General features: G+C 37.5%; 3 protein-coding genes across 3 annotated transcripts; all 3 read right to left on the minus strand.

The window, feature by feature from the left end:
- Positions 1-1,862: 1,862 nt before the first annotated feature.
- GAE4 (UDP-D-glucuronate 4-epimerase 4) lies at positions 1,863-3,956 on the minus strand. The gene has a single exon (XM_012228202.4). The coding sequence runs from the start codon at positions 3,562-3,564 to the stop codon at positions 2,239-2,241; it is 1,326 nt and encodes a 441-aa protein (XP_012083592.1). The 5' UTR covers positions 3,565-3,956; the 3' UTR covers positions 1,863-2,238.
- Positions 3,957-5,942: 1,986 nt separating this feature from the next.
- Positions 5,943-10,355, minus strand: LOC105643136 (RNA 3'-terminal phosphate cyclase/enolpyruvate transferase, alpha/beta). The gene is made up of 8 exons (XM_012228203.3): positions 9,876-10,355; positions 8,904-9,148; positions 8,135-8,285; positions 7,452-7,666; positions 7,254-7,371; positions 6,779-6,989; positions 6,381-6,442; positions 5,943-6,280 (listed from the first exon to the last, which is right to left on the minus strand). Exons 1-8 carry the CDS (start codon positions 10,212-10,214, stop codon positions 6,062-6,064), a joined length of 1,560 nt encoding a protein of 519 aa, XP_012083593.1. The 5' UTR covers positions 10,215-10,355; the 3' UTR covers positions 5,943-6,061.
- A 1,976-nt stretch (positions 10,356-12,331) lies between these two features.
- Positions 12,332-16,118, minus strand: LOC105643137 (Transketolase). The gene is made up of 7 exons (XM_012228205.3): positions 15,482-16,118; positions 15,025-15,115; positions 14,828-14,933; positions 14,435-14,717; positions 14,113-14,261; positions 13,876-14,029; positions 12,332-13,612 (listed from the first exon to the last, which is right to left on the minus strand). The coding sequence occupies exons 1-7, from the start codon at positions 15,992-15,994 to the stop codon at positions 12,653-12,655; spliced, it is 2,256 nt and encodes a 751-aa protein (XP_012083595.1). The 5' UTR covers positions 15,995-16,118; the 3' UTR covers positions 12,332-12,652.
- Between the last annotated feature and the right edge of the window lie 763 nt (positions 16,119-16,881).

Here is a 16,881-nt window from a genome sequence, read left to right on the forward strand (position 1 = left end):
GCTATAAGTCCACTATCGCTGGTGGGAAATCCAACTAGGAACCCTGTGGTTTAGCTGGGGGGTTCAGTACCATTTTTTCTCTTAGAAATTAATTTTTTTTATTTTTTTATTTTTTTATTTTTTATTTTGACTTTGGTGTATAGTTTAGCTATTTCTGGACTGCAATTTTACCGTGGAAAGTAAAATCCTGATTGGTATCTATAATATAAGCTGTTGGAAAAGGGCTCACCGATCGAATAAAGGATTGCCACAATTAAAAGAAATGTTTCTAAAAGCATAAACATTAGGAATCTGTAAAGTGTGTGTACCTTGTCTGCCAAAGATAGGTATGATGCATTCGTTCCATTCGCTTTTAGAATGGAATGGAATGAAATGCGATTGGATTTATTTTTTTTAGATGCTCTCGTTCCATTTGATTTTGTAATTGAATTTATTTTTTTTATTGATGTTTATAAATACTAATTTGAATTTAGATATAAATAATATTTTATGACAAAACTGAACAATGATCGAATCATCTACTTATCTAATATGAAGGCTAAAACGTACAAAGGTTAGATACATTTTCCCTAGGAGAATCCATGAGAACCTATGTGCGGGGCAATTTTCTTCAATCATAGGAAGGAAAGAGGAAAACAGTTACAGGTATATAAATAAGCATAAAGAGTTCCTTCCTACAACATTCCTTAAAAAAGGCAAGTCCAATTGCCTTCTCCAAGTGCACATCAAAGAATCAGGAAAATATTTTCTATGCTCCAAAACATCTTCCATGCATCCAAGAAAGTTTCTTGCCTTCCAGTTCAAGATTCCCAACTAGAGTCCAGATATTGTTAAGTTCTGGACCTCTTTCCAACAAGCACTAAAAGATAGTAGAGTTATAATTTTGCACATGAGAAATCAATAAATTGGCAAAAGGGGTAAAACTCCTTCCAAGTGGATTGCCAGTCATACAACTTTTCCTGCTGACATTTCGTGAACCAAGTAGTACAATTCAACTCACGAAATTCAATTATGTAACCAACCTTTTTACAATTCTCTGGCCAATACAGAGTCATAATATTAGTTGAACTTTCAGAAAAGACTTGTGATTTCCTTCTGTCAAGAAAGGAAAGGAAAAGAAAAGAAAAGAAAAAAGAACCAACAGTCCCCTCCCCTGCATAATTGGGTGCATTAAACAAAGACAAAAAATGCAAGTTGTTAGGGAAAGCCTTCCAAATCAGAGGAAAGAGGAAATCAGCAGGAAAAATTTAGTTCTAAATTCATTTGTTCAATAAGAACCTCGTTAGTCTTTTATATAACAAGTTGATAGCAAAATGAATGGAGATATTCAACGAACATGCACTACATGGTAACAATATGACTGGACTGCAAATTTATAAGCAAGAGGGTGAAGCTCAAAAAATTCAGCCTTTTGCAGTTCTAGGCAACCCATGAGTTGCAGAACCATCCTCTGAAGCAGGAGCTCTTTGAGAAAATAACTTAATACAAAGGAATGGGCAAGAACTACCTACAGTTTTAGGCAATTCAGCGAACAAAGACACAAGTTACCACTACAGAGTTCTGGAACAAAAAAAAAAAAAAAAGATCATGCAAGAAAATGTGAATTCATAGCACCATTGTTTAACAGATAGATCAAACTTGCCAGGCATCACATGTGAATGGGGACAATTATAAATCTTCCTATTGAAAACTGAAAATAAATTGGTTAAGATCCACATTCACTCAGTGTAGCAAACGTAGAGAGAAGGTGATATTGAATTTTGGATCAAGGGTAGATGCCACAAGTAAGATAGAAATTGATTTTATAAGGCAAAATATAGGAGTCGATAAGTAATGCAATTTGTGTGATTAGATAGGAGATATGGCAAATCACCGCGTACAATTTTATTGAAATTGCATAGAAATGGTACATGTCCAACAATCAGCATATGCTCTACCAATCATGAATTCTAAAATGCCGAAACTACAACAGTTACACAAATATCAGAATAGAAATAGAAGAAATGAAAGGTTCTGTTTTCCTTTTGATACAACTCTGGGAATGCCCATTAAGCAATATCCACCAACCACAAAATCTTTTTCAACATTGGATGTGATTCTTCCTTATAGCATCAATTAAACATATATGGAAAGACAATAATTTTGCAATGAACGGCCATAGAAATGTTAACGAAAAACAATCACAAGAATCATAATGAACAAAAGTACCCGATCTCAGAATCAAAAGAATAAGATTCATCAAGCATCAGCTTTCTTCCCTCCTACACGATAGTAGCTGAGGTACCATCTTACAAATTTCTTCAACCCCGTTTGCAGATCCGTGCTAGGCTTATATCCAAGTTCCCTCTGTGCCAAACTAATATTAGCATGTGTAAACTGAACGTCCCCATTTCTTGGCAACTTCATGATATTCCTCTTGGCCTTCGCCTTCAAAAGCCTTTCTAAAATACTAACAAGATCAGTAACCGGTACAGGAGAGGTATTTCCCAAATTGAAAACCCTCAATTGTGCTGGACCCTTCTTTTTACCTCCACTACCAGTACTCTTCTCGGCAGTGTCCAATGCAGCCAAGCAACCCTTTACAATATCATCAATGTAGGTAAAATCCCTAGCGACAGTTCCGTGACTAGCTGCTTCAAAAATGGGTATACTCTTCCCTTTCAAAATATCCCTAGTGAAAAAGAAATAAGCCATATCTGGTCTACCCCATGGTCCATAAACTGTGAAAAAGCGCAAGCCAGTAAGGGAAAGACCGTAAATATGATTATAAGTATGTGCAATTTCCTCTCCAGCCTTTTTAGTAGCAGCATACAAACTAGCAGGTTGGTCAGTTCTATCTTTCTCAGAAAAGGGTACTTTTGTATTAAGCCCATAAACAGAACTGGAAGATGCCCATACAATTGCAGGTTGGGGATTTGCTTCTTTACAAACTTCTAATAAACTAACAAGACCAGCAATGTTACTGTGCACATAAGAGCTAGGGTTTTCCATTGCATACCTAACCCCAGCCTGAGCAGCCAAATGCATCACATGAGTAAAAGGCACCACTTCAAAGAGCTTCTTCAATAAAGCGACATCGTTTATGTCTCCTTCAACAATGAAAACTCCGGAGCGTTCAAGAAGCGCTTGGCGAGCTCGTTTCAAAGATGGATCATAATAATCGTTGAAATTGTCAAGCCCCAGAACCCCATCGCCCCGGCGTTTCAAAGCTGCAGAGACGTGGGTCCCAACAAACCCAGCTGCGCCAGTGACCAGTACAGAAAATCCATTTCGAGAACGAATTCTGGCGGACGACCGCACCCGTTTTTCCCAGTCGGAGCCACCCCAAGAGGTCCGAAGAGAGCGACGGGATGGATCGGACGGCAGAGGATTGGTAGATGAAGAAGGAGATCGATAAAAGAAAAGAAAAATGACACCAACAAAGACTAAAGACCAGAATGTGAGTTTAGCTAAAGATGAATGCCACCTGACCCGGCTATATGGGTATGAAGATTTGTCCATCTTGAATTTGCCAGGCGTTGACGGAATGTGGTCAAGATGAGACATTTGCTTCATCTGGGACATTCTTGAATGAAAATGTGGACAATCTTTTAAAGCTTTATTTTATTGATTTGAAAGGTTAGGGTTAGGGCTTCAATGGCGATTGCAGGTGGTGGTGGTGGTGAGGAAGATGATAAGGAAAGATGGGACGGTGGTTTTCTTGCTTTTTAGCTGTTATTTCATGTTGTGGGGTGTGGGTATAAGACTCTAAATTAGGAATCTTTCTATTTAATTTTTTTTTTTTCTCTGGTTTCTTGGAGAGAAGGGTTGGTTGTGGTTTCTGTTTCGGGTTTATTCCCTCTTTGAACAGGAAACAAGAAAGCTCAAAGCTTTTGGTAAATTTGTTAAGCAAAATCTGATCAGAACATAGAAATTGGGAGGCAGAGAAAGATAAAGAGTTTTTAAAATTTGGGTAATGTGAGTTACAAAAGAGTCAAAACTAATATATATTTTATTTAAATAAATAAATAAAGGAACAGACTGGGGTTAAGAATTGACTTGCTTAAAAATAGGCATTAAATCAGAATTAGGAAAATAAGAATACAAGAAATATAATATAGGAAAGAATAATAAATTGCAAAAACAAACATGTAGTCAAGCCTGTCTATCTATTTTCTTCTGTGTTGGACTTGAATTTGATTGGCTCTGAGGCCTTGAACCTGGGGCCATCCTAATTTCATATACTATACTGTTCCCTTTTTTAAGGACATAATTAGTCCGTGGAATTTCTTTATTTAGGAAGAGTGACTAAGTTTGGGTACTCCATTTGTGAGGGTACATGGAGATGGAAAGATAAGGTCTTGAGGCAAATTATAAGGGGAGAGTTCCTACTTTTCTTTTCACACCACGTAAAAGGTAGTAAGAGAGATTTGTGGGAATTGGAATTTTGAACTTTCAATTTTCAAACTGAATTTACTTTTAGATTCATAATTATCAGTTCTCCATTAAACTTTGCTCGTAATCACTTTGTTGCAGTACCAACTTTCTAATTAGTTCTCAATCTCACAGCTAAAACCAGGAAAAAAACACTCAAATTTACGTTATCCGCAAGACTCGCCTCATAATTTATTGGGTATTTCTAAAAATAGATTTACAACTTTTGTCCTAGTTTCGTATTCTGATTTTATGTATTTTACTATTTTTATTTACGAAATTGTAGTAAACTAAATTTTCTCTCGCTAAATTTAAGAGGGGATTCCTTAATTTTCTTTTTCATTTTCCTCCCAATATTTCAGAATAATTCAATAATCAGGCAGCAAGAGTGATTTGTATACATGCATTACCGTTCCATTTTTCAGGTTTATTTCAGTTTTACATGGTAGGCTGAGAGGGAGAGAGTCAAGTCAATATTCTAATTCAAAACAAAAAACTTGAAATGAAGGCAAAAGTACCTTTCCAAATGAATCCTTAGATTGCAATTTAGCACCATGTGAGTGGCTCTATTTTCAGACCCTAACCCTTTTGTTCTTTTCTTTAAAAGCTCATTATCACTACAAATAATGAAGTATTTTGTGTTCTACAATTTTCCTACATTATTCAACATTTTGGTAATGGTGCTTCAAATAAACCATACAATGCCATCATTGCACTTCTACTTTCACATTCCTTCAGTAACATACTCAAGTAATCCTTTGAGTAATCTAATGCTGATTATTTAATAATCTTCTTGTTTATGTTCGCAAAATTTCTTTTTCTAATTAACATGTGGTAAAAATAGCAGAGTCTTTCCTTTTCCTTCAAAGTTCATAAAGAATGCAGTAAATTTTAAAACAGTAGATGCCAATTCTTCACTTCAGGTTATTGAACCCTTTTATTTATTAATTCCATAACTTGATAGGTAGATTAGTTAATATTTTTGAAGGAAAAGCGAAAAGAAATAAATCTCTACAGCCACCTCTCCAAGCTCCAACCACCAACCCATGTGACAAGCTGTTGAAAAAATATATTGCACGAGGTCTACAAGCCTTAATATAAATATAATAGTCCCTTCTTTACGTAAATAAATAAATAAATTGGCAACATGTTCCATGCCTCACCAATTAATGTCAGATCAGATGGGCTTGTATTGTAGCTTATCAAGGACACAACAACACTTCTTCCCAGTTTCCTCGGTGGCTAGACAAAATTCACGTGATTAATAAGGTTTGAAGCCTTTCTAATTTCTACCATTAGGGTTGCTCCTAAATTGACCCACTAATGCTGTCAGCCTAAGATGCGTGTGAGGACGTGTGGGCTTGCTCTGCTCTTTAATCACACAAAATAGCCCATAGCAACTTCACTAATAGCAACTTGATTCTTTTCTTACAACTCATCTAGAACTGAACAATACTAGCTTAGAAAGAGAACCTGAGTACAGGTTTTTCACTTGAAAGATACAAGTTTAAGGCACAATAACAATCTACTCGCTCGAAAATTACAAATTGATTATTGAAAGTAAAAAAAATCTACAGGCTTGCTTCTGCACGATTATGGTTTTCAGGTGACCTCTATTTCATATAAATTACGAACATTGAATTGTGGCTCAATGCTTAGTGAACCTCTCCAGAACTTCAAAGTAGTCGGGGAAAGTTTTTCGTGTGCAACCAGGGTCCTTGATTGTGACTGGAACATCTCCACAGGCAGCAAGAGAGAATGCCATGGCCATTCTGTGATCATCGTAAGTGTCAATCTCAGCCACATTTAGTTTCTCTGGTGGAGTTATCACACAGTAATCGGGTCCTTCTTCAACTGTTGCTCCCAACTGAAATTTAAAGCCCATATGTTATGTAAAGAAGCAAATTATACACCTGAGTCCTTTTTCTTGCATAAATCAAATGAATGAAAAACTGCCAAAAACTAACCTTCCTCAATTCCGTGCAAATGGCAATCATCCGTTCTGTTTCTTTCACCCTCCAACTTGCCACTGCAAGTAAGAGAAATCAAGAGATTGGCATAAAAATTACCTATAAAAACTTGTTAACATTTTGTTCACATGAACATAAAATATTTAGGAACTTTAAATATGGGTTAAACATAGAAATGGAAATTCAACAATCTAGAATTGGATTATTCTTTAGCCATCTCAAACTATGAGAAAGCAAAACTGCTACATGCCCTGTACAATTTATGGAGTTCAGAATTCAGACCCATGGAAATTTTAGATTTGAAGTATATGCTAGATTTCCCCCTGATGGGTGATTTTTATTTGAAGAATGTAAGGCATAATTCACTTCTAAAATTTAAGAAGGCCAAAATATACCGTCTCTTATGGCAGTAGGGCCATCTGCAAAGAGTGCAACCACAGCCAACGTCATAGCAACATCAGGCATTTTGTTCATGTTGACATCAACAGCACGCAAGTGCTTTTGGCTAGGAGAGTTGCGTGGTGGTCCAGTGACAGTAACACTGTTCTCTGTCCAGGTAACTTTAGCTCCCATTTTCTCAAGAACCTCAGCAAACTTTACATCTCCCTTGATTTTCATAAGGATACATAGGAAATTGAGTTAGTTTTGTAAGCATATGAATACAACCATGTTGCAGAATTTTCTCGATGGAAATTACTGGAGATTATGGAGCTACACAAAAGGCCTCACAGATATGTTAATGCTGGAAAAAATTCAACAAAATTTTCAACCATCAGAAAGCTATGGATAGAATAAGCAGATTCCCAGCCAGTGCCATTTTAAAATTATTGGAAGCAATAAGAAGAAAATGAATTCACAAGAGTGAAATACCTGCAAACTGCTTGTCCCACAACCCTCAACGGCAATAGTTCCACCAGTGATTGCAGCCCCAGCCAGGAAATAACTGGCACTTGAAGCATCACCTTCGACATAAGAATTTCCAGGAGACCTAATTGACATCTCAGTTGTTAATTTCTTTGAAACATTGATTTAGAAGCCTGCAGATCCATTTATACTGAAGGAACCTACCGGTACTTTTGACCTCCTCGGATGAAGAAACGATCCCAGCTACCACTGTGTTCTACATTAACTCCATAGCGTTCCATTAACTTCAAAGTCATCTCAACATAAGGAATGGATATCAGTTTATCAATAATCTCAATTTCTACATCTCCAAGAGCCAAAGGAGCAGCCATGAGCAAAGCAGTCAAGTACTGACTGCTAATTGATCCAGACAACTTAACCTGAAAAATGAAGACATGGGAAATCAGTATTAAAAGTGATTAATTCCTAAGTTAACAAGGAAATGAGACCATTTTAAGTTCAATATACTTCTTGTCAAGCAGGAAATGAGGAATAAAGCCAACAGGGAAACCAAGTTCAGAGTCTTATAGAAAGCTAAAGGTTCAAGGTTCAAAGTTCTAGTTCTCAAACAGATACGAATTTTAATGCCAAATGAAGAAAATGGGTATGTTTACTGGATTAAATAGAAAATGATTAACAACTTGAAAGATATTTCAAATTCAAATTTCTCGTTTAAGAAGAACAACTTAATTCTTACATCCATAATATGCTGGCACAAAACTTAAAGCTAATTTCTAATCATACTGATAGAGCTTGCAGCATTACATGTTGTCAGAAATATAAATAGGCATGATAAATTATCAAAAATGATAAAAATATAATAGGGGGAAAGACAAAAGTAGCTCTACCTTTCCCCCAGGAAGGCCTCCCTTTGCATTTACACGAACTGGGGGGCAGTTTGTGGGAGAACAAGCAACATCTGCACCAAGCTGCTTAAGACCAACAACCAAATCCCCAATTGGTCTCTCTCGCATTCGTGGGACCCCATCTAGTATGTAGCTGAAGTATATTTAATAGTTAATTCAAACAGAAAAGGGAAAAAAATATCTGAAGAGCTCGGTAAGTAGTGGGCAGCAAAACGAACAGAGCAAACTCTAAAACAGCTGTTATCATTTGGTTGCTGCACTCAATTAACAAATTAAAATTGAACATCACTGTGAATTAATCCAAGAAATAATTTTCATACAGATTGGACAAGTTTAATAATATGTTTTACTGCTAGCATCCTATGTGTAAGCTTATTCCAAAGTACTACAGAGAATATTATATAAAATGGCAACTTTGTCGAAGATCATTTTTACTGTATCTCAGTAAGATTATTTGATTTGTGATTGAAGCTTTCAACTTGTGCATCCCATTAAGATAAGGAAAAGCTATACTTGCTATGCAGAGCATGCATAATAGGCGCCCAGAGACAGAGAGAGAGAGATGAAAAAGCAATGCTGGTAGTTTCTAAGACTAAATACAAACAAATGCACCTAGAATTGGTCAACACAAATTATAAGCTCTAAGATACAAACCCTATTAAACATTTTAGCATGGTGGGACTTGAATTTTCCTACATGATTTACAAAGGGCAACATAAACAGGTAGGAAGGGGAGCAAGATAGGAGAGACCTTGAATTTCCACCTGCTGCAGTAACTGCAGCTGTCAATGGACGCATTGCTGTTCCCGCATTTCCAAGGAAAAGTTCAATATCATCCTTTGATTCTTTACCCACTGGAAAATAACCACCACAACCTCCTACAATGGCTTGTTTAAGTTCACTATTGTCCTCTACATGTAGTCCAAGCGTTCTCAATGCACCAAGCATGTAACGAACATCATCACTATTCAATAAGTTATCAACAACAGTTGTCCCCTGAATGATAGATAAAAAACAACAATTAATGACCATCCGCATAGTCAACTGGGTTGAGAAGCATAACAGAGGAATATATTACACGTATATAATTCAAGCATACAACATTTGAGCCGCTCCTATTCTTTTATACCAATGTTAGAATAGCCAAAATAAAAGAATATACTATACAATTATAATCACCTGAAGACATTTCTGTCCATATTAACACCAAATAAATAATGTGCGTGCCAACAATCAACTACATAAAAAATTGCTTTCTGGAAACAAGGGAGAAACACCAGATACCAAAATCCAGTTAAGAATTCAAAATTTCATCAACAATTTTGCACACACACACACACACACGCACACACACATATATATGTTCACCGGTTCTTTTTCCACCTTTAGTTCATTTCTTAGTTAATTAAATAGTGTCCACGGTAGGATATATAACATATTTGAAATCAGAATCCTTTCTCCAAACTATAGTTGTCAAACAGAAAAAAGCAATTCAAACCCAAGCACAAAATACCAACTAAATGTCAACATATAAAAGCTCGAGCCTTCCAAAATGTAGCAATGACCAGTAATCTAGTGACAAAATATAAAAATTAAAAATTCCATCAACTTGCTTCGCTTCCCTTTTCGCAATTTCCTCAAAAATGAAAATCAGGAAATTAGCTCCCAATACCATCCGAGCGTTACAAATTGAAATTGCGTTCAAAACACAGAATCACTATACCTCAGAGAGCGCAGCGAGGAGGAGAATCCGATTGGACAGTGACTTGGAACCCGGCAACTTGACCGTACCGGAGATTTCTTTAATGGGTTGCAATACTATCTCTGGTACCGTTGACGGCTTCTCCGCTGTGGCGACTGAAGCTGAAACTCGAATAGAACCCATCCTAACTGTACAGTCACCCCTTCTCTGACACTGGATTAAACCCCGAGAAATCGGAGACCCGTGAAACTGTGATTTAAATGAAACTGAAGGTAGAGATTTGGGTCTTTGGGGCTTTGAAAGATTGGGGAAGGCATAATTATTTTGAGCTCCATTGCAGATTTTGTTAACTTGCGCCATTTCTCTCTCCGTACGAATATTTCCTTTTCTTCTTCTCTTGTGTGGTCTTATTAGTCGAAGAAAGGAGGAGCAACCGTGAGAGGGGGTTTAGGTGTAACAGAATCGTATGCAGAGAGTTATACTGAATCAAACTGAGGACATTCACCAACCAACTTTGCTTGCCGCTATTTGAAAGAATGGTAATTTTCCAATAGATACCTAAGAACTTACTTTATTTCAAAAATAATTCGAATTTTCGATATATGCAATTATTACTTGTAACATGCTTTGAAAATCTTCAACTGTTGCATTATTCAGGGTTTACATGTAAAGAAACTTTATCTCTGGGGTGGTTTTGAGAATTTGAAATCTAAGCGCTAGAAAGGGGTTGGTGATATTGTTGGATTTAGCAGTGGCAATTGTGTCTATCGTTATCAATCACCACCCACCCACCTAATGCCAACCCCCAGGGTTCAGCTTCTATACATTCGATTCTATTATTCCATTCAATATCCTAACAACCGATTCTTGCCATGTCAGCTTTCGTCTTCCCGTATTCCGGTCTCAATTGGTCAGTTTGGACACAAAGGGTGACACCCAACTACCATGACCAAAAGATAAAAGGCAGCATTTTTTAGGGACCCCATGAAGGGTAGGTAGGTTTGGTGGGGCTTTAAGACCAACAACGGGAGGGCTGGATTTGGTATAGCAGCATCGCGGAAGAATATGCTCCCTGTCCATGTAAACTTTCCTTTTTTTTTTTTTTTTTTTTGTTTTTTCCTTTATTTTCGAAAAAAATTTAAGAAGAAAAAAGTAAACTGGGCTTTTAGCCCAGTCCTAGGGGATTCCGTATGTGGGCCTCAGCTGATGGCGATCGGAACTCAGCTAGCCCAAATATAATTGTTGTTGGACCTAAGTAGGGACTTTGCTACAAACTAGCCCGATCCGCAAAATATATCATACGCTCTTCCATTGCAACGGAGGTTTTACGTTCTAGGCTTTTGTTAGCACCTGTGTGAAATAGATAGGAGCAATAATTAGTTTTTATTAAATTAGTGATTAAAAAAATAATAAGGTCAACAAACCATCTCGTAGTCAAATTTGGCTAACTTTTTCAATCGCTGAACTCGAATTTTAAGATTGTCATGATTTATTCAAGAGATTGGTTTAGGTGAGAATGTGATAAAAATATATATATAATGAATAGAAATAAATTGCCATCAGATTCCGTGGGTTGAAGAATTTGAATAATGGAATTTAAATGTTTTATTTATTTCTTTAAGTTATAATTCATTTTTTAAAATATATTTTAATAAAAAATTTTTCTTTTAAAATTGAAAATATCAAACCAAACGTGTGTTTTAATTATTTTTTTTTATTTTCCAATTTTTTGGTAACACACGATCCGTGTGAAATACAACGAACTTTACCGTTAAAATTTGAAAACAGAAATAGATTTTTATATTGGGATGGAGAGTGAGAGAACCATGGTTTTGCTGTCGTGAGCCGCATCATGGTCTCCTTTCACTGAACTGATTGACTCGCCTTTTTAAGTTCTGAGAAGGCAGCCATGGTACAAGTAGTCTTATAAGGCCTTGAGGCGGTAGTGCCAAAGGGCAAGTTAAGTGATATAAAAGTATATTTAGATTTTTGTTTTCGAAATTTTTATTATCCAAGTCTGTTGAGCCGCATCACGGAGAATATGCCAGCATGCACATACTCTGGATGTGTCAAAATTTGTTAATATCTGCATCATCCAATAGCATAATATATGGTATAGGACAATATGGATAGGCAGATTGGGAATGGGAGCTCCATCAACCACAACTTTTCGAGTAGGCCAAGATTTCAGCTTCTTTAGCCACACCTCATTTTGGTAGGTCCATTCCATGAACCTAAAAGGATTAGATTTACTCAATCCTCCTCTACTGGCTTGTAAATTACTCGTCCTAAGCTTTTCTAGTAATAGAATCAATCACATATTTTGTAATCTAACTACATCCTTCAAACACTTTCAACCACACATCTATCTCTTTGTTATTAATGATTTTTTGGTCTCATAGAAAGGAAATCACGAGGGCTTTGAAGCCAGAGTAATTGACTCTTGCTTTGCTTCTGGTCATGCATAAACAAAAATGTAGGAATAAATAATGGTCAATCGCACTACAAAGTAAAACAACTTGCACATTACAAAACTCAAGATAGGTCCAAGAGTCGTTACAAATTCACAATGATCGTAATCCAACTCTCCTCTTTTTTGAACTATGTTGCTGCGCTGATCACTTGGAAGCAACACAAGAAAATCTAATCTTTCATTTTTTTTTTCCCTTTTTGTTTTATTGAAACCAAGAGGCTGGATCATGGAATAGCTGTCCTAGAAATGGCCTCTTCACCCTATTCTCCGACCCAAAACTCAAATTTCAAATTAAAAAAAAAAAAAAAAAAAGATTTAATCCAGCCTAAGAAACTTCTTTGACAGCAGCAACAACAGCCTCAACAGTAAGGCCGAACTCCTTGTATATCTTACCAGCTGGTGCACTTGCCCCAAATCGGTCGATTCCAATAGCCTTGCCTTTGGCTCCGACAATCTTCTGCCATCCAAATGTCGATCCGGCTTCAATGCTAACCCTAGCTTCTACAGCTGCTGGCAAAACACTTTCCTTGTAGGCTTCTGACTGCTCATCGAAAAGCTCCCATGAAACAAAGGAGACAACTCTTACAGCCTTGCCCTCCTTTCTAAGTTCCTCAGCAGCCTTAGCAGCAATTTCTAACTCAGAACCAGTTCCAATCAAAATCACATCCGGCTTATTTCCTGAAGAATTATCTGAAATGGTGTAGCCACCCTTTTCGACTCCCTCAATAGAGGTTCCAGGGAGATTTGGCAGCTTTTGCCTAGAAAGTGCAAGGATAGAGGGTCTCTTCCTGTTGAGGACAGCAACCTTGTAAGCACCAGCAGTTTCATTTCCATCAGCTGGGCGGAGCATCAAAATGTTTGGCATTGCACGGAAGCTTGCCAAGTGCTCAATTGGCTGATGGGTTGGCCCATCTTCTCCAAGACCAATTGAATCATGGGTCATAACATAGATGACTCCAGCCTCACACAAGGCAGATATCCTTATAGCAGCCCTCATGTAGTCAGTGAAAACAAAGAAAGTAGCACAGTAAGGGATCAGGCCAGGGCTGTGAAGTGCAATTCCATTGCAGATAGCTCCCATTCCATGCTCTCTCACACCAAACCTGACATTGCGTTCTTCAGGGGTTTCCTTTTGGAAGTCTCCAAACATTTTCAACAGGGTCATGTTTGAAGAGGCAAGGTCTGCACTGCCACCAAGAAGACCAGGAAGTACTTTTGCAAGTGCATTTAAGTTTGCCTGAGATAGATTTCTGGTAGCCTCTGCTGGGTCCTCTGGAGTGTATGTCTGGAAGTTGAAAGAAAAGAAAAAAGCATTAAAAGATTATCCAGATTGAAAATCTCACATTAGCACATTGCCCTAACTCTGCAGCAGGGATTGTCTGATAAATTGCAAATAGGCATGCACATCAGTTTTATGACACAGTATCTGAATATCCATAATGCTTGCTAAAATTAAACATGAGAACATGCATTTTCAGATAATGCAAAGAGAAGGAGACCCTAAATATATAATCAAGAAAAAATGCAGATAATTGAAGCTCTACTCACTGGAAGTGCCTTCTCCCAACCAGCAGGTAATTCACCAGTGATGATAGACTTCAACTCTGCAGCTTCTTCCTTGTACTTCTTCTCATACTCAGCAAACTTGGCATTCCATTCAGCTTCGAAGGTAGCACCCTGTGGTACATGGCGACTCCAGTGCCTAAGAACAAGCCAGACATAATTGAACATCACAACAATATTGGTAACATCAAGCAGATAGAAATCCACTCTAAATTTGCTTACTTCTTAACATCCTCTGGAACATGGAAAGGCTCATATGGCCACCCAAGGTTTTTCCTAGTAGCATCAACTTCCTTGGCACCAAGTGCACTCCCATGCACACTGTAAGAGTTTGCCTTGTTTGGAGAACCATAACCAATGGTTGTAGTTACCTGCAAGGAAATGTGAAGGCCCATCAAGAACATGATTAAAAACTAAATGCAGCTATTTAACTTCTATGATGATTCTGAACATGCCACTGCATCGTTCTGTCATTGATATTTACTAAAATTCAATTTTCCACGACAACTCAAAACACAGTACCAAAAGAGAGTGATAATCTGACCTTGATCAAAGTGGGCTTGTCTTTCACAGCCTTGGCCTCCTTAATGGCAGCACGAATCTCATCATAGCCAGTGTTTCCATTCTTCACCCAGATAACATGCCAACCAAGACCCTCGAATCGTTTGTCAACACTCTCAGTGAATGCAATTGCTGTGTCACCGTCGATGGAGATGTGGTTGTCATCATAGAAAGCAATCAACTTTCCTAGTCCCCAATGTCCAGCAAGGGAACAAGCTTCATTTGCGATGCCCTCCATTTGACAACCGTCTCCTAATATAACGTATCTACAGAAAAGAACATATATGACAATATACCACTTAATACAAAGGCATGATAAATTTACATATAAACAGATGGAGGGCAATAAATAATAAGATTAAGGGAGGTATTATACGTGTAGTGGTCAACAATTTCATTGTCTGGCTTGTTGTAGCGAGCAGCTAAATGCTTCTCTGCAAGAGCCAAACCAACAGCATTGGCGATACCCTGTCCAAGAGGACCTACAATGAAAAACATAAAGCTTTATTTAGTCTGAATTATAAATATAGCGAATATAGATTTAATGATGAACAATTGAAACCAGAATCTAACCAGTTGTGACCTCAACACCAGGTGTCTCAAAATTCTCAGGGTGTCCAGGGGTCCTGCTTCCCCATTGACGGAAATTCTTCAAGTCTTCTTCCTATTAAATCAGCCAAAACGAAGGAGATCAATAAGAATGACTTCACTAGTAGACAACTGGATATAAAATAAATGACTGTTGCAGTATAATTAAACATCTAAGAGAAAACAACAAGCATATAAAAAAAAAAAAAAAAAAAAAAAAGATACGATTATGTTCTTTTTGGCAAACCAAAAGAGTGCTCTTAGATCAGCTGACAAAAAGGTGAGATTTGCCTCCCTATCCAGTTGTCAGGTTCTTTTCAGCAAACGAATTCAGGTCCATTCCCCATTATTAGCAGAGAAGCACATCAACACACCATACAAATTAACAAAAAAAAAAAAAAAAGAACAAAAAAATGAAATGGGTAAAAGAAAAGACACCAACCTTGACACTATCATAACCAGCGAGGTGAAGCAAAGCATACTGTAACATACAGCCGTGACCGGCAGACAAGACGAACCGATCGCGATTGAACCAATAAGGATTCTTTGGGTTATATTTCATTACTTCATCGTACAAAATATGACCCATAGGAGCACATCCCATAGGCAAACCGGGGTGACCCGAATTGGCCTTCTCCACAGCATCAATAGCAAGAAATCTAATTGTATTGACAGATTTCTCAACCAATGAAGTCTCAGTGGTAGCGTCAACGGTTTCAACCACAGACGCCCGGATTTGGGTTTGCTGGCGGTTGGAAATGCTGCGGCGGCTACTGCGGCGGGAGGCAGTAGCGCGTGGGATTGAGGAAGAGGTAGACTTGAGACCAGAAAAGGCAGGAAGGGAAGGTGTAGAAAGAGAGAGGCGGTGGTGGTCGGAGGACTGAGAAGAGCCATAGTAAGAGACGGCCCGAGCCAAAAGGGCCTGTGATAGAGTTAGAGATGAAGTAGAAGCCATTGTTTTCAGAGCCCTTTGTTAAGCCTCTACTCTCTTTTATTCACTTTGTAAATAGAGAGAAAAGGGCAAGTAGCCTTGAGGTTTTATTTTAAGAGAGAGAGAGAGAGAGAGAGAGAGAGAGAGAGACAACAACTCTTGATCTTGAATTCTTGATCTTCTCGTCTACACAAAATGACAGGTGAGTTGAGCTGACCGTTAGATTAGGAGGACAACACAATCTCTACCGTTGACTATGGGTAGAAGCTGGGAGATGCTCTGCCCTTCATTTTTTTTATAAAAAATTTCCATTTTAGCTTTCACAATTTTCTTTTTCTCTATTTTAAAACCATATGATTATCTTCTTTTCTATTTGCTTTTTTAAGGAGGAACAGAAAAGTCCGTTTGATTTTGTTTCCTCTGTAATGTAAAACAAAAAAACATAGCTTTGGTTCCTTCTCCAAACAAAAAAAAAAAAAATTTCCTTTCAGTAATAACAGCTCATTAATGGATTCCTGTTGCTGAATTTGAAAATTGCGAGAATGTTTCGTTCAACAATGGCAAGGTGTGGGTTGTTGGAAAGTTAAAAGAGAAATGGTTTGGTAGATGATTGGATTGTAATGTAATTTTGCTTTGCTTACGGTTGAAATTTTGTTTAGGCACATTCGGTAAAGGAAAGATGCTTTTCCCATTCAAACATTAACCCAAATCAACAATAATTTTATACTATTTGAATTAATTAATAATTAAGCAGATCTGGGCTACTATGTACAACCAATGGGATTAGTTAATTAATTTAAACTTCTCTTGCGTAAGCGTACTTGTTGAATGGAGAAGATTAATTAAGTTCAGCTACCTTCTTAAAGTGGCTTAGCCACCGTTTGAACAGTTGCAATTTTACACTCACTGCA

This window comes from Jatropha curcas, chromosome 5 (assembly GCF_041381405.1).
Source record: "Jatropha curcas cultivar XTBG-Jc1 chromosome 5, XTBG_Jcur_1.0, whole genome shotgun sequence".
Lineage (NCBI taxonomy): Eukaryota > Viridiplantae > Streptophyta > Magnoliopsida > Malpighiales > Euphorbiaceae > Jatropha > Jatropha curcas.

Bases quoted from the DNA above. Each gene is read 5' to 3' on its own strand.
- GAE4 (XM_012228202.4), bottom strand. From the start codon at position 3,564: ATGTCCCAGATGAAGCAAATGTCTCATCTTGACCACATTCCGTCAACG.
- LOC105643136 (XM_012228203.3), bottom strand. From the start codon at position 10,214: ATGGCGCAAGTTAACAAAATCTGCAATGGAGCTCAAAATAATTATGCC. The intron at 8,286-8,903 runs GTCTCTCCTATC...AATATACTTCAG, and splicing joins GCAGCAGGTGGAAATTCAAG to CTACATACTAGATGGGGTCC. The intron at 7,667-8,134 runs GTAGAGCTACTT...TTCATTTTTCAG, and splicing joins GAGGCCTTCCTGGGGGAAAG to GTTAAGTTGTCTGGATCAAT.
- LOC105643137 (XM_012228205.3), bottom strand. From the start codon at position 15,994: ATGGCTTCTACTTCATCTCTAACTCTATCACAGGCCCTTTTGGCTCGG. The intron at 15,116-15,481 runs GTTGGTGTCTTT...CTGATTTAATAG, and splicing joins CTGGTTATGATAGTGTCAAG to GAAGAAGACTTGAAGAATTT. The intron at 14,030-14,112 runs GTAAGCAAATTT...GCTTGTTCTTAG, and splicing joins GTTCCAGAGGATGTTAAGAA to GCACTGGAGTCGCCATGTAC.